The 14,078-nt window shown below is 30.2% G+C and overlaps 1 protein-coding gene across 1 annotated transcript; it reads right to left on the reverse strand.

The window, feature by feature from the left end:
- Window positions 1-121: 121 nt before the first annotated feature.
- Window positions 122-10,202, reverse strand: LOC108908216. Its single transcript, XM_018712165.2, has 8 exons — window positions 10,085-10,202; window positions 5,352-5,463; window positions 4,794-5,030; window positions 1,829-1,962; window positions 1,465-1,708; window positions 1,078-1,364; window positions 280-502; window positions 122-166 (listed from the first exon to the last, which is right to left on the reverse strand). Exons 1-8 carry the CDS (start codon window positions 10,136-10,138, stop codon window positions 153-155), a joined length of 1,305 nt encoding a protein of 434 aa, XP_018567681.1. The 5' UTR covers window positions 10,139-10,202; the 3' UTR covers window positions 122-152.
- Between the last annotated feature and the right edge of the window lie 3,876 nt (window positions 10,203-14,078).

Consider the following 14,078-nt stretch of genomic DNA (forward strand, 5'->3'; position numbering starts at 1 on the left):
TCAGGTAGTCCTGACATCGCAACAAACTGTTAAATAAAGAAGAATAAATTCAAACGGCAATAGACACATTCTACATATACATTTATTTAAATAAAAAACATCTATAAAAAAATATGAGGTAATAAATAATAAATTCACTTACACTAGACTCCTTACAATTCTGTACCTGCAACAAAAATAAAAAGAATAATTTGTTTTTGTGCCAAAATTCGCGCAAGAACTGTACTCGGCTTGGATAATTACTTTTTATAATAATATGTAATAGAAAATGCCACTTACTAATAAATGGCTTCGATGTTGCAGTAGGCTTTACTGGTATTCCACAACGATTGAAATCTCCTGGATCATTTAAACTATATTCAATGTCACATCTTTCATCCGGGGGTTTAAAATATGACCAAGACAATTGGTTCTTGTGTGAACCATCAGGCTCAGTTCTTCTCCCGAGAATTTGGTCGAGGGACTCGGCGACATCAGTATATGCGTGATAGTACGTACTTGCCTTAAAGCAAAAAATGTAAAATTGAAAATATTTTAAGTCTCCAAAATTTGCCAACGTTTCGATTGAAAATAGGAAATAAATTAATGACGATAAATGGTATAATGGTTCCCTATACCTATCTCTTCTGGTTTTTAAAGTATTTACTGTTTTTTGTGCAGTCCATTTAAAAAAAATAAATTAAGGTGGTTTAAAGTTGATTAAATTCGGGATTAAATTTCGACCATTCTGTATGAAATAAAGTTATTTTGAAATTATGGCAGGGAAGCTTAGGGTTTTAGTTATGTCCCCTATAAATTTTATCGCTCTAACTTTATTATTGTAAAATTCACATCTTTTTGAATTAGGCAGTGCCTTTTTAATTTTTTTTTATTTGAAAAAAATTAAATATATCAAAAACGGTTAACTTTAAGAATAGGAAACCTTTATGAAGGTTCACCTAAAAATTGACGTAAAATCCAAAATTGCAATAATATACAGGGTGATCCATTTAAAATAACGAAGATGACGTCAACAGGACCTCCATAATTTTTAGTTTTATTTTACATGTCAATCATTTAGTCATTAGGCACACTTACGTTCGGTTTCATCCTCTGAGACTCATCTCTAATCGACCTAACATATTTCTCGTACGAATCAGAACTGTCCGGCGTTTGTGGGGGACTGGGAAAGGTTTTGCCTTCCTTTATCTTCACCTTGGTACTAGTCCTCCTCATAGTGTTGTTGGAATTGAAGTCACGCTCGCTAGACTTGCTGGAAGAGCTGCTGCTAGTCGTGTCGACAGCTCCATAAAACAGTTGCCAGTTTCTTATCCGGGACGCCGAGGTGTCCAAATTTTGGTTTTTACCAAGACCTTTAGCCCGTCCTAAATCAGATCTTAAATTAGTAAATAAATGAATAATTAAATACATAAACAAGGTGTCCGTGTCTACATGTTAAAATAATTTCTACTAGGAAACGTTTACCTATTTTTGATTGATGTTTTGGATTGTTCCCATCCAGATTGTCCTGGAAAGCTAACACCGCGTTGTTCAGAACCTGGACGAACAATATTATATTGCCTACCCAGAATACTAGACCTCTGGAAAAAAGGGTGCAAAGTAGCAACGCCGGTAACAGGGGGACGATGTAAGACGAACTATGCTTGTTGTACTCGGAGAAATCTTGATAGTTCTGAACCCCGATGAAGTTGAGCCAAGAGGTAAAATTCTGAAAACAGATTTTAGATAGAATTTTTGTAATAATCTCACATATTTAATAAACACGTAGCATTAGAAGCAGTGGACTTTAACATTTATTTAAGGGCTTATAAATTTGATTCATACTTACATGAATTGTCAAGATGTCCAGTCCAAAATGCACCGATGAAATAACGTCCAATAGAATAACGAAGCAAGTTACTATTAACCAAGGGCAGTAAAATAAGAGGGACAAGCATTTTTTTATTTGGAAGCAGGTCCCAGCTAAAAATAAAAACTTTTTAACAGAAGTAGATTTTAATGAATAGTCAAAATATGTTCAACGACTATATTTTAAATTGTAGTTATAGGGTATGGTACAAGTCCCACTTGTCTCGGTTAGTTTTGCAGATATAAAATTTTATTGAAATAAAAGTTATAGTTTTTTATGAAGTTTATGTTTGTGTAACAAAAAAACAATTATTAATAAATTTAAATGTCGATGTGACAGACACAACTTATTATTTTTTTAACGAAACACCCTGTAAATTATTACATTTTTAGATGTAACATTTTATTCTGAACAAATGTATATAACTTATGTGGTTATTTTTGACAGTTTTTGATACACAGGGTGTTTCAGTTCGAGTGAATCAAACTTTAACCACAAATAGAACTCAATAAATAATTTAAAATTTATTTCCTATCCTTAATAAAGTAATTTTCTTAGATCAGAAGAACGGTCTCCCATTCAACTGAGATTTTCAGTAAAACGATACACTATACCGATTTTCAAGTATACCTTTTGCATGTAGAATCGTCCACGGAATTTAAAAATTAATCCCAAATGATTATTAAGTCATGTGCGTAGAAGTTGGGGTAAAAAAAACCCACTCCTGTGGGTGTTCCTTCTACAGGAAATAGGAAAACGAATCCTAAAGCTCAAAGAGATACAGGTCTGTAAAAAAGTTGAGTTCCATGTAAAGTTGTTAATCATCTGAATACTTTAATTCCAGTAGGAACAGCAATAATTATAGTTGCTGAAGTAAAATAAGCTCGAGTATCAACATCTATACCAACAGTAAATATATGATGAGCTCATACTACAAATCCTAAAAGCCCAAAAGCTATTATTGCATAAATTATACCTAGAGTTCCAAAAGCTTATTTTTTCCTCTTTCTTGTCTAATAATATGGGAAATTATCCCAAATCCTGGTAAAATAAGAATATAAACTTCTGGGTGGCCAAAAAATCAAAATAAATGTTGATAAAGAATAGAATCACCTACTCCTGCTGGATCAAAAAATTAAGTATTTAAGTTTCGATCTGTGTGAAGTATAATAATTGCTCCAGCAAGAACTGGTAACGAAAGTAAAAGTAAAATAACAGTCATTTTAACTGCTCATACAAATAAAGGCAATCGATCTATATTTATTCCTCTAGGTCGTATATTAATTACAGTTGTAATAAAATTAACTGCTCCTAAACTCTAACTAAGGAAACTAAAGTCTAACTCCAATAGTAATAGTAATAGTAATAGTAGTAATAGTAATAGTAATATTAGGATATTTGATTTTTTTTTCTCATTCTCCTAAAATTGTATAGTTACTTAAACATAAGATTTTGCTTTTCCACTTGTTACAGAATTCTTCCTGTAAACATTGTAAAAAAAAATTTTTGAGGGAATAAATAAATAATAATACACACTAGGTATTTTTGGCCTGACAATAATAATACCCATTCCTACGCCACTGACCTACAAGAATTTGTAAATTTTACAGTAAATTATGCACATGTGTAAATGTTAACACTACACCAAATTTGAATCAATTTGTTTTAAGCATACCAAAAATTTCTTAAATAATACGATTTAAAAAACCGACAGTGAAAACGGTGAGATTTAAACCCTTGCTTTATAAGGCAATTCTGAATTATTTATCGAGTTCTATTTGTGGTTAAAGTTTGATTCACCCGAACTGAAACACCCTGTATTTGCATTTAATCGCATATTGCATAGTCAAGATTGCCATGATTTTATTGATATTTTGTTTCCAATAATTATTTTGACGTTTATGACAATTAAAATAACAATAAACAGTGGGTAGCGAGTTAATTTTCGGCAAATTAAAGTGGGAAATATGCATTATACCAAAGAAGAATGTAGTAATATTTTCGAAGTACCTATATTTCAACAATAATGCTAGCGCCGCTTTGAGAGATTACCAAGACAAGTACCTGACAGGCACACTCCGTCAAGAAAACTTTCTTGAATATGGCACGTAAGTTCAGACATTTTCATACATTGGAAGACAACAAGCGGACTTCATAAAAAACACTACAACTTTTATTTCAAAGAAATTTTTATATCTGTAAAACTAACCGAGATAAGTGGGGTGGGGAAGTTAAGTGGGACATCCTGTACATATGTTATTTATAGAGATTTAAGATGGATTTTTTAAATTTATTTACGAAAATATTTTTTTCGTTTATTGTATTTAGAAATGATCTCTGTATTAGAATAAATAAAGTTTGTTTTCTTAAAAAACTGATCAAAGTGCTTATATATGTCTGCTTGATATATTTTAGTGTTTTGAGAAAAGTAAACGAATGTAGCTTTTTCCTTCACATTTTTTAACAAATTTGGGTGATAACTTCTAACATTGGCGCATTCGCCAAAATTGTAAATAAAGAGGAATTTAAGAAACCATATTAGTGACGAATTTTTCGAAAGTTTGCGATAAATATATCAATCAATATTTATCAATAGACAATAGGTTTTGTAAATACGTGTGTGACCGCTAAATGGAGAAAGTACGAATATTTTTAAAATGAGGTTATTATACCGAATAACAATGTTATTCCGTAATGAAATTTATAAATATATTCACCAAGGGAAACTTTGAAAGTTGTTAAATAATAATGAAATTAAATGGAGAAATTTTCAATTTCTCAAAATTAACCACAGATCTTTTATCATATTCGAATTACGCCTAAACACTCATTCAAAACATAAAAAATTAAACATGCTGTATATGAGAAGCGAGGCATGTTGACGGGAATATATTCCCTTATTTTTGGATAAGAAATCTTCCCATTTGTCATTTTTTCCGCTTACCAAAAAGTAGGAATGCAGAAATAATCCAGACAGCGTCCGAAATAATGAAAGCATGAAAATAAATATGCGTGCGATATGCTGCGTTTGATTCTTCGGGCAAGACACCTTTGTCCAAAATCGTCTGTATAATATCGTAAATATTTTCTTCTTCTTCCACAGAACTCAGGCCGATCTTTTTCCTGTTTTCCGATTCAAGTAGCCCATCACATTTGAGAGTTACATTCCCACATTCTCCTTCTGAAAAAATATGTTTTAAATGACAATGATATTTATGAAGATACAATTTAAAATAATTGTGGTATAGAAATGCCATACATTGCTTATCGTTAACAAAAGTATGCGAGGGAAATGGCACAATAAAAAATTATGAACGTGAAACATTGAAACATTGAACTGAAACATTATGGTTGAATCTTGAAGGTGTTCCGATTAAGTTAATACACCTGAGTGTCTTTCCAATACATTGTAGGCCCTTCTGAAATGATTGACAAATATAATAATTTGGCAAGTTTACTCCTTATATTTTTATAACTGATTTTATCATTAAAAAGTACTTACTATAAAAATATGTAAGGTATAAGATTACGAGTCCATAATAGTTGGGTCTGATTTTACAAACGTAGAAATAATATCCACATATTGCCCAGATGATATGAAAGCTTGTTTGGATCTGGAATAAATAATTATGAAATTATTAAAGTAAATAAGAATATTCTAGCCATAATAAAAGTTCATTTACACAAGATAAGTTTTTGTCGTTATTGCATGAACTACTCATATACTTCCGTTTAGATTTTCCTCTTACAATTAGAAGTATTTGGTTTCATGTGAAAAATTATCTTAGTACAAATCACTTAGTTGCAAAATAAAATTGTAAGAAACCTCACAAAACATAAATTCTTTTCTTAAAAAGATCATAAGCTGTTTAGGTATGAAGCTTTTTATTGTCCACAGCTGTAAATATTTAAGAATTTGTCAAAAGCGTTTCAAAAGAATTCAAGTCAAATTGACAGTATAGTCTTTCCAATTTCAATTCAAGAACCAAGAGGTTGTCAGTATGTACCAGGTTCGGTCGCTGACGCAGCAACTCGGCATTGAAATATTTATAAAACTTGCTCCCATATTTATTTAGCCGTACCCATATACATGTTTGGTCGAACTAAACCAGAGGATAGACCAGACCAAAGTAAGGTTAAAATTCTTATAAAATATTTTTCTTGTTGTTTTGTAAACTTAATTTCTCGTAATTTCGAGTAGCTACCGTAATTAATTTTGACATATACGCTTGTAAGCAACTTTGTTTTTTATAATGACAGGCACCTACTAGATAGCAACAAATAAAATCTTTGCATACGTTTTTCTACAAATTAATGCAGGGTATACTTTAGTACCAATTTACTCGAAAACGGTTCATTTTTGAGCTATGAAATACGAGCACAATTTTTGTTCAGAATCGATTGCAGATTCAGGAAAACTTAATCAAATTACATAAAACTTGGATACGCAAAAGTTATGAAGACATAACCTTGAGGACAAGTAGGCCTAGGCCGCCCCTGGCGTCATAGCGAAATAAGCACCATGTAAAATTACTTAACGTGAAATAAATATGTAGAAATATTAAAAATTCTTTGAAGGGAAACACTGATAAGTAACTAGCTTCTTCTTTCTAACCTCGTCGATTTCGAGCAGTTCACCCCTAAATAAAGGCATGAACCGATTAAATTTATTTTTAAAACAAAAACCTACAGCATGAAACTTTTTTTATTTTATAGTGTATTTTTCTGATGATTTACATATTTTTTTTATATTTTTCGGCGTGGTCAGTCAATTGTTATAAACAAAAACGTTGTAAAAAACTTACTCGCCACATGACTAAAATAAACACTTTTTGTTCGTTGAGAAAAATTCGAAAAATGCTTTGTTTCCGAGATATTTACAATTTAATGTGAAAAAAGTGACGAAATCGACAAACTTTAGGATATTTTTTCTCAAAAACTACTGAACAGATTTTAATTCTAAAAAAAAGCATAATAATCGGCAGATTTTCTACTTTAAGATATATTTTTTTTGGTATGGGTCAATCATTTTATTGGAGGTCTAAAGCGAGTAAAAAAAAGTCTTCAAGAAAATTATGATACTTCAAATTTAAATTTTCTTTTTACAATATCTTGGATTAGATTATATTTTAATATTAATTTAAATATTCGATTTTTGGTTTTATAAATGGCTAAAATTGACTTGAGAGTTATACCAAAACTAAATAAGCTTTTTAAATTGTAAAATTAACCTAATAATAATAATTGACCTAGCGGTCTCGAAAAATAATTTTTTTTTTATTTATTGTATAGGATAATTATTTTATTTTTATTTTACAAAAATATTAAGAGCAATAAAAGTATATTAATTTCTTTTTATGTAATTTTTAAATAATAAGTTTTTCGTTATTTTTGACAAGTTCTTGAGTTGAAATAAGCGTTTCATCATCAATTTTGGATGGAACATTTTTTACTCGCTTTAGATCTTTAATAAAATAATTGACCTATACCAAAAAAATAGATCTTAAAGTAGAAGATTTACCGATTATTATGTTTTTTTAGAATTAAACATTGTTCAGTAGTTTTTGAGATTAAAATTCCGAATGTTTGTCAATTTCGTCACTTTTTTCACATTAAATTGTAAATATCTCGGAGGCGAAGCATTTTTCGGATTTTTGTCAAAGAACAAAAAGTATTTATTTCGGCCCATTTTACAATAAAAGCCATTCGGCGAGTATTTTTTTTACAACTTTTTTGTTTATAACAACCACGCCGAAAAATACAAAACATATATGTAAATTATCATAAAAATACACTTTATAAAATAAAGAAAGTCTCAGCTGTAGGTTTTTGTTTTAAAAATTTAGTCGGTTACCTTCATTTAGAAGCGTCTTTTTAGGGGTGAACCGCTCGCCTAATTACCTACTTATAGACATGAAACATTTTAAAATATATTTAAACATCCAAATTAAATATCCTGTAAAAAATTGTTACGGGCAATTCAATTTCTCTATTTCGACGATCATAAACCTCGATAAGCGAATGGAATGTCGTTTCATACTTATGTAAATATCAACCAGAAAAACACAAACCAGTATATCTCTTGTGCCTTTATCGATACATATTAAATTCGATGCAACTTGATTTACATCAATGAGATCCGCTCATTTGATAAACTGAGAGCGACAATCAGTGTATATTTGCCAACATTAAATAGATCCCCAGGCAGTGACTTTGCTTTTGTGATAGTTAATCTAATCTGGACGAATATATCATCTTTTGTTGTCACTAGCAACGAGGTTATTGAATTTTACTATTGCTATACAAAAAGTGAATACATTCATTAAAATGTTGTCTGTATTTCAATATTCGGTCTTCTTTTGTTAAACGTACTGTACACAATGGAAATCAAAGACAATTTTCTTAATTTCTTAACTGAATTAAGATCTTTGTAAACAAACTCGAAACTGAGAACACCTATGTAATGAAAGCACTTAATAATAATCACTAGATATAAAAATTAAAAACGCGATTTGAAGAGCAATATGACTTCATGGTGATTACTCATAACTTTTACAATTTGCATTTCTATAATTTGATTCTCTTGTCATTATTGTAATGTACCTAATTACATGCACGTGAATAAGTATGAGTAATAAAAGGTACAAAAATCTGAGTGAGTTTAAATGATACTACTAATGGGTGATCTATTTTTGGTGGTACTGCAAGGCGTAGGCCAAACCATCTATTTTATAAGATGCGCTATCAAATAGGTCAAAGTAGTTTGATGATGCAAACAAATCCTGAGCTAACTTTAATTTTTAATATACAGAGGATTATCCCATTTTATATTAAAATTAATTATTTCAAATATTTCTTAAATATGTTTTATATGTACTATGCCAATATAATAACGTCAAATTTGTTTATGCCTCCCAAACTAAGCTCGGAAAAAGCGCGATTCATCTCTATTAGTATTTTCTATTCATCTGCATTTGCTCTGTAATCTGCAAGCCCACACAAAATGGGGCACCCTGTACAACATTTTAAAAATATTTTTACTTTCTATATACTATATTAGTACTTTCTATATTAATTATATTGGTTTTCATCTACGATCTGGCGATGATTCTAAAGAGATTGTTGACAATTGTTCTGAATTAAATCCGAATATACAGGGTGTTTATTAAGTACTTGTACAAATTTTGTTGGGTTAATCTTTGACTAATTTTATGAAATAAAGTTCATATGAACATGGATCCGCAACGACATGGTTCTTGAGATATACTTAGAACATCCAAAAAAATTTTGTTTGGTATTTTGAATATATTTTTATTCAATAACACGGCAATTTGACGAAATTGGGGAAACTGGGAGTGTTGCTGATGAGAAATTCAAATATTTACTTAGTTTTTTGTTTAATGTTAGAGTGCACCACAGGACAGTGTTGTACCTAGATTTAAATAACCATAACTTTTTTGTGTCGCACTGTTTGTCATCTTTGACTAAACATACCTATTCTCCATTTAAAGTACTTAATAAACACCCTATATAAAACATTTTTCTCAACGTCAGATGGGTAGAAAATTGCAATTCACTTGACGACATTTAAAGTACTAATGATTTCAGTAAAAAAAAATTTGATTCGTCCTTTATGATCATCCAAAGTCTAGATCAATGATTCATCAATAATAATCAATTCGATATTAAAAATATTTGAAGTGGGAGAGAAAATAGTTGAAAATTTAATGTAAACATGTTTTTCAGATGTCTCATTTTTCGCCTTTTGGTAATCTTTCACACAGCTGTATTATTTTTTTAATATAACGATTGTTGATATCTTTTTTCCTATTACCAGTGCTTGCATTAAAATATAGCCATGGGCTACCATTTAGAGTGAAAAAAAATATAATTTGAATTAAAATCAAATATATAATTAAATAAATATTGATTCATTTCAATTTTTTTATAATGTAATTCTCAAAATGCCGATAATGAAAATCCATATATTTCTAACAGACGTTAATTTTTAAAAACCATATTTTTTAAAGTAAATCGCCAAAAGACAGGGATCCTTTAATTCCAATACTTTAAATGCCTTGGAATTTAGTGATAAAAGAATTAATACCAGAAGAAGCAAGCCTTTAAACCCTAAACATTTCACAAATCCAAAGTAAAACTGAACGCAAAACAATATCAACGATTTATTCATTCCGTAACTCGGTATAAAATTACAAACTATCAAAATATCCTTACAACTGTCCATACTGATGCTGCAATTCCTATCGAGAAATGAGAATGCCAACACATAACACAGCACTTTGTTGATATTCAAAATTTAAATTAGCTTAATACGCTGCTGTCAAAATCCGCGTGTCCCATACCGAAATGGAAAGAATATAATTAATGAAAATGTAAGCGATAAGATAAGCGATACATTTTTTATCGGGCTTAAGAACTGATAGCAAAACACAAATCGATTACTATAGGTATAGGACCGTATGTATATGACACGGGCTATCAATAATAATTATCAATAATCATTTTGTATTTCCCATAAGGTAAAAAAATACGTTAGAAACTTTGTTTTGTTAATATCGTGATCGTAAAATAATAACAATAAGAATATGTAATGCCAGTATTGAGTATTACCTACGTCCATTTTTATTTGTAAAAAAGACAAACCTCGCACCGTATAAGTAATACTAATTTTATTTTAGCTGATTTTTTGTTTATTGTTTGTTGTTAATGTTTTCGTCTGTACAGTTTAACAAATTATGACAAAGTAAAAACTATTTAAGAAATGCTACAAATAGGTAAATATATAAATGAGAAAACTTTTAAAAAATAAATAATCAAATAAATGTATTAAAAATTATACAAAAAGCACATTTCTCAAAGAATAATAATTCTTTAATTGTTTTCAAAACAATGCCATCCCATTGGTTATAATTTTCCCAAAGGATCTCAGTAAGTATATAAACCTAGTTATATTTATACAACATTGGATTACTTACGCATATACAATTACATTGCGAAAATCATAGCCAGCTTTATGAGTGAGACATCTGCGTGAACTTATTTTGCTGTTCTAAAAATCAGAAAACTTTAACGTGCTAAGGTAGCTATTTATAATTATTTGCGAATTCGTCATAATTGGTAACATTATTAAACAAATATCATCTGTAGACGATAATTGTGTGGCAATGTAAACAGCTATAGAAAAACGTAATTTATGCGCGTTTTTTTTAACTTTTAACACCGTACACAGTAGAGTTAACTTGCACTAATATTTATTCAATTTCTTTATTTGGGGTTTACACTTGCAATGTAGATTTTATTGTATTGTTAATTATACCTATCGTCAAATCCAAATCGTTGTAATGTTTTAATAATTCTACTTTCCTGATAAGGCTATAATTTCTTTAATCAGTATAAACTTGAAGATGCTAAGAGGGATATTTATCAAAGAACATATAGATCAAATGTATTCAGCACTCAGAGCCCTAATAAATGTTTAAAATCCACGTGACCTCCGACATAGACAAGCAACATTATAACGGTTGGTACTGTTGGTAACGAAAAATTCCTAAATCTTGGCGACATCAATATACAGGGTGTGGCGTGTATAATCTATATAAAATTAAACTACTGCATCCTGATGATATTTGTAACAAAAAAGTCTTATACGAAAAAGTTCTATCTTCGCGTTTTTTTTTGTAAATTAAAGTTCATTTATTCAATGAAAATGCAGGCCGATCCTGTGTTTTTTATTAAAAACTTTGGAAATGTTTGGGTAGTGTTATTCCTCGAGGAGAAAGACGTGATCAGCAAGTGAACCTTAATGTTGAAGATGCAGTGTTGGAAAATCTTGACGAAAACCCCACAATTAGTACTCGATCACTCACACAGCAAGTAGGAACCTCATCTCGAACCGTACAGGCGCCAGCTGTTGCACCCCTACCATCTGCAACCAGTTCAACAGATTTTACCCCCGGATTGTGATCAACGAATGCCTTTTTGCAAATGGTTTTTTACGGCAATGTGCCAATCAAGCAGACTTTCCTGCTTATGTTTGTGTAACAGATGATCGTCATTTACCCGTGATGAAGTGAATTTCCATAATATGCACATATGGGCCGATGAAAATTCTCACGCGATTAGGAAAACTCATTTTCAACATCGGTTCTCGGTAAATGTTTGAGCTGGCATAATAGGCGATGTACTTGTGGGTCCCTATTTCTTTGAAGGACGACTAAATAAATGGACGAACATATGCTGACTTTTTGGAGAACCGGTTGCCTGAATTATTGGACGATGTGGCATTACAAGTTCGGGCATACATATTTTGTCTTCAAGATGGGGCTCCTCCACACAGTACTCAAGTACGAGAGGAACGACACTTTTGAATGAAATGTTTCCTCAGCGATGGATTGGACGCTTTGGTCCTGTGCTGTGGCCACATCGGTCACCCGATCTAACTCCAATGGACTTTTATCTTTGGAGTCACTCGAAGTCATTGGTTTACAATACTCCAATTGCTACGGTGGAAGAATTGCGAAACCGTATACTTGAAGCTGCTGACACAGTTAGGGGATACCTGGAATTTGGAAAATTATTCGCCAAAATTGGATGCGTTGGTGCCATGCCTGTATATGCGCTAATGGAAATTAATTTCAACATTTTTTTCTAGAAATGGTAGGTTTTATTTCATTTTATTCAATATTTTAATGGAGTTTGTTTAGTGTGCACGCAGTGGGCAACTATCAGATGCTTACGGATGTGGTTTTGTTTGCGAACTCTTGCAGTAACAACAATTTAAGATAGTAATTACTATTAATTATTATAATATGAAAATATCAGTTTTTTTAATATCTATTTTTCTGGGTTTGTACTTTTGTATTGAAATATTCCCCAAAAATTGAGAAGTATCTTTCTATCGTTCAACAATGATTTGTTTACAGGACCGTTCCAGAGAAAATATTTTGATCCATAATTGAACTTTAATTTACGAAAAGAAAACAAAAATATAACTTTTTCGTATAAGACTTTTCTATTAACAAATATCGCTAGGAAGCTGTAGTTTAATTTTTATAGATTATACACGCCAAACCCTGTATGATTCGTTTACAATGAATAATGACAAACCGTTACGCCTACGCTTGAGACAATGTAATCGCTGATTGGTTGAATAGAATCACGTGAAAAATTACACCAACTAATTTTCGCGAGCCGTCGCGTATATTACAGATAAAGAATTATCTATAAAAGAATCCACTTGAAATATAATCTAGAACTTGTACAAAATTTCATTTAAATAAGTGCAAGTGGATATAACATTATTCGTGATTAGTTTCAAGATATACATATTGTTTTCTGATATTATACAGAAAATATTATTTATTCATTTATAATTTATACACCTAGGTATATATTTAAAAACTTAAATAAATAACAGAAGTATCATGACATTTCATTTTTTCTCTATTCAATGGAAAAATATTTTTTTTCTAATAATTACTAATGTCAATATATAATTTTTACATTATTATAATTATTGTTTCTGTTTTACAATCGCAATACAAATATTTATTTCAAACTATTATGCCAGTATGTTTGCCTAATAATATTATTTCTCTAATTGTATACAAATGTCTGAATCTTTCTGAATCTTGAAACATGCTTTGGTGTTTGAAGTAAATTTTAAATTTCAGTTCTAATACAAACCTTTTATAGGTTCTATAAAAGTTACATAAATTTATTTTGCCTATAAAATAAATGATCTAAAACAACATAAAAGATGACGGTAGTAGATATCAGTAGTATAATAAGGTAAGGTAAGGCAAGGTAAGTTAAGGTAAGGCAAGAGGTAATAAGGTAAGTATAGAAATGCATTTTGTATAGGTATAAGGTAAGGTACACAAAGGTCAGCAAAGTGTTTAAAAAACTAAAATCTATCTACTCATTTTATTGTAAATTAAAACGATACATATTATTCACATTTAACATTTTTAAATTTCAGTTAAAGTAAATATAAAGTAATACCAGTTCTAGAAAAGTTAAATTTCCAATCTGACTCACATAAGTAAACAGTACAGACGCCTTGAATTATATTCGAAAACTTAAAAGGAATAAGATTAAAACGAATTATCATAATATCTACAAATTTTTACTGTAAATCAAACGTCACACGTGCTAATTAGTTATTTATTGTATATATAAGCAAAACCCATGACGATGTCTCAGTTTT

This window comes from Anoplophora glabripennis, unplaced genomic scaffold (genome assembly GCF_000390285.2).
Source record: "Anoplophora glabripennis isolate ALB-LARVAE unplaced genomic scaffold, Agla_2.0 scaffold18, whole genome shotgun sequence".
NCBI classification, from domain to species: domain Eukaryota; kingdom Metazoa; phylum Arthropoda; class Insecta; order Coleoptera; family Cerambycidae; genus Anoplophora; species Anoplophora glabripennis.

Coding starts and splice junctions, on each gene's coding strand:
- LOC108908216 (XM_018712165.2), bottom strand. CDS start 10,138: ATGTGTTGGCATTCTCATTTCTCGATAGGAATTGCAGCATCAGTATGG. Junction 5,031..5,351: donor ATACCTTACATATTTTTATA/GTAAGTACTTTT, acceptor ATATTTTTTCAG/AAGGAGAATGTGGGAATGTA. Junction 503..1,077: donor CTCAGAGGATGAAACCGAAC/GTAAGTGTGCCT, acceptor TTTTGCTTTAAG/GCAAGTACGTACTATCACGC.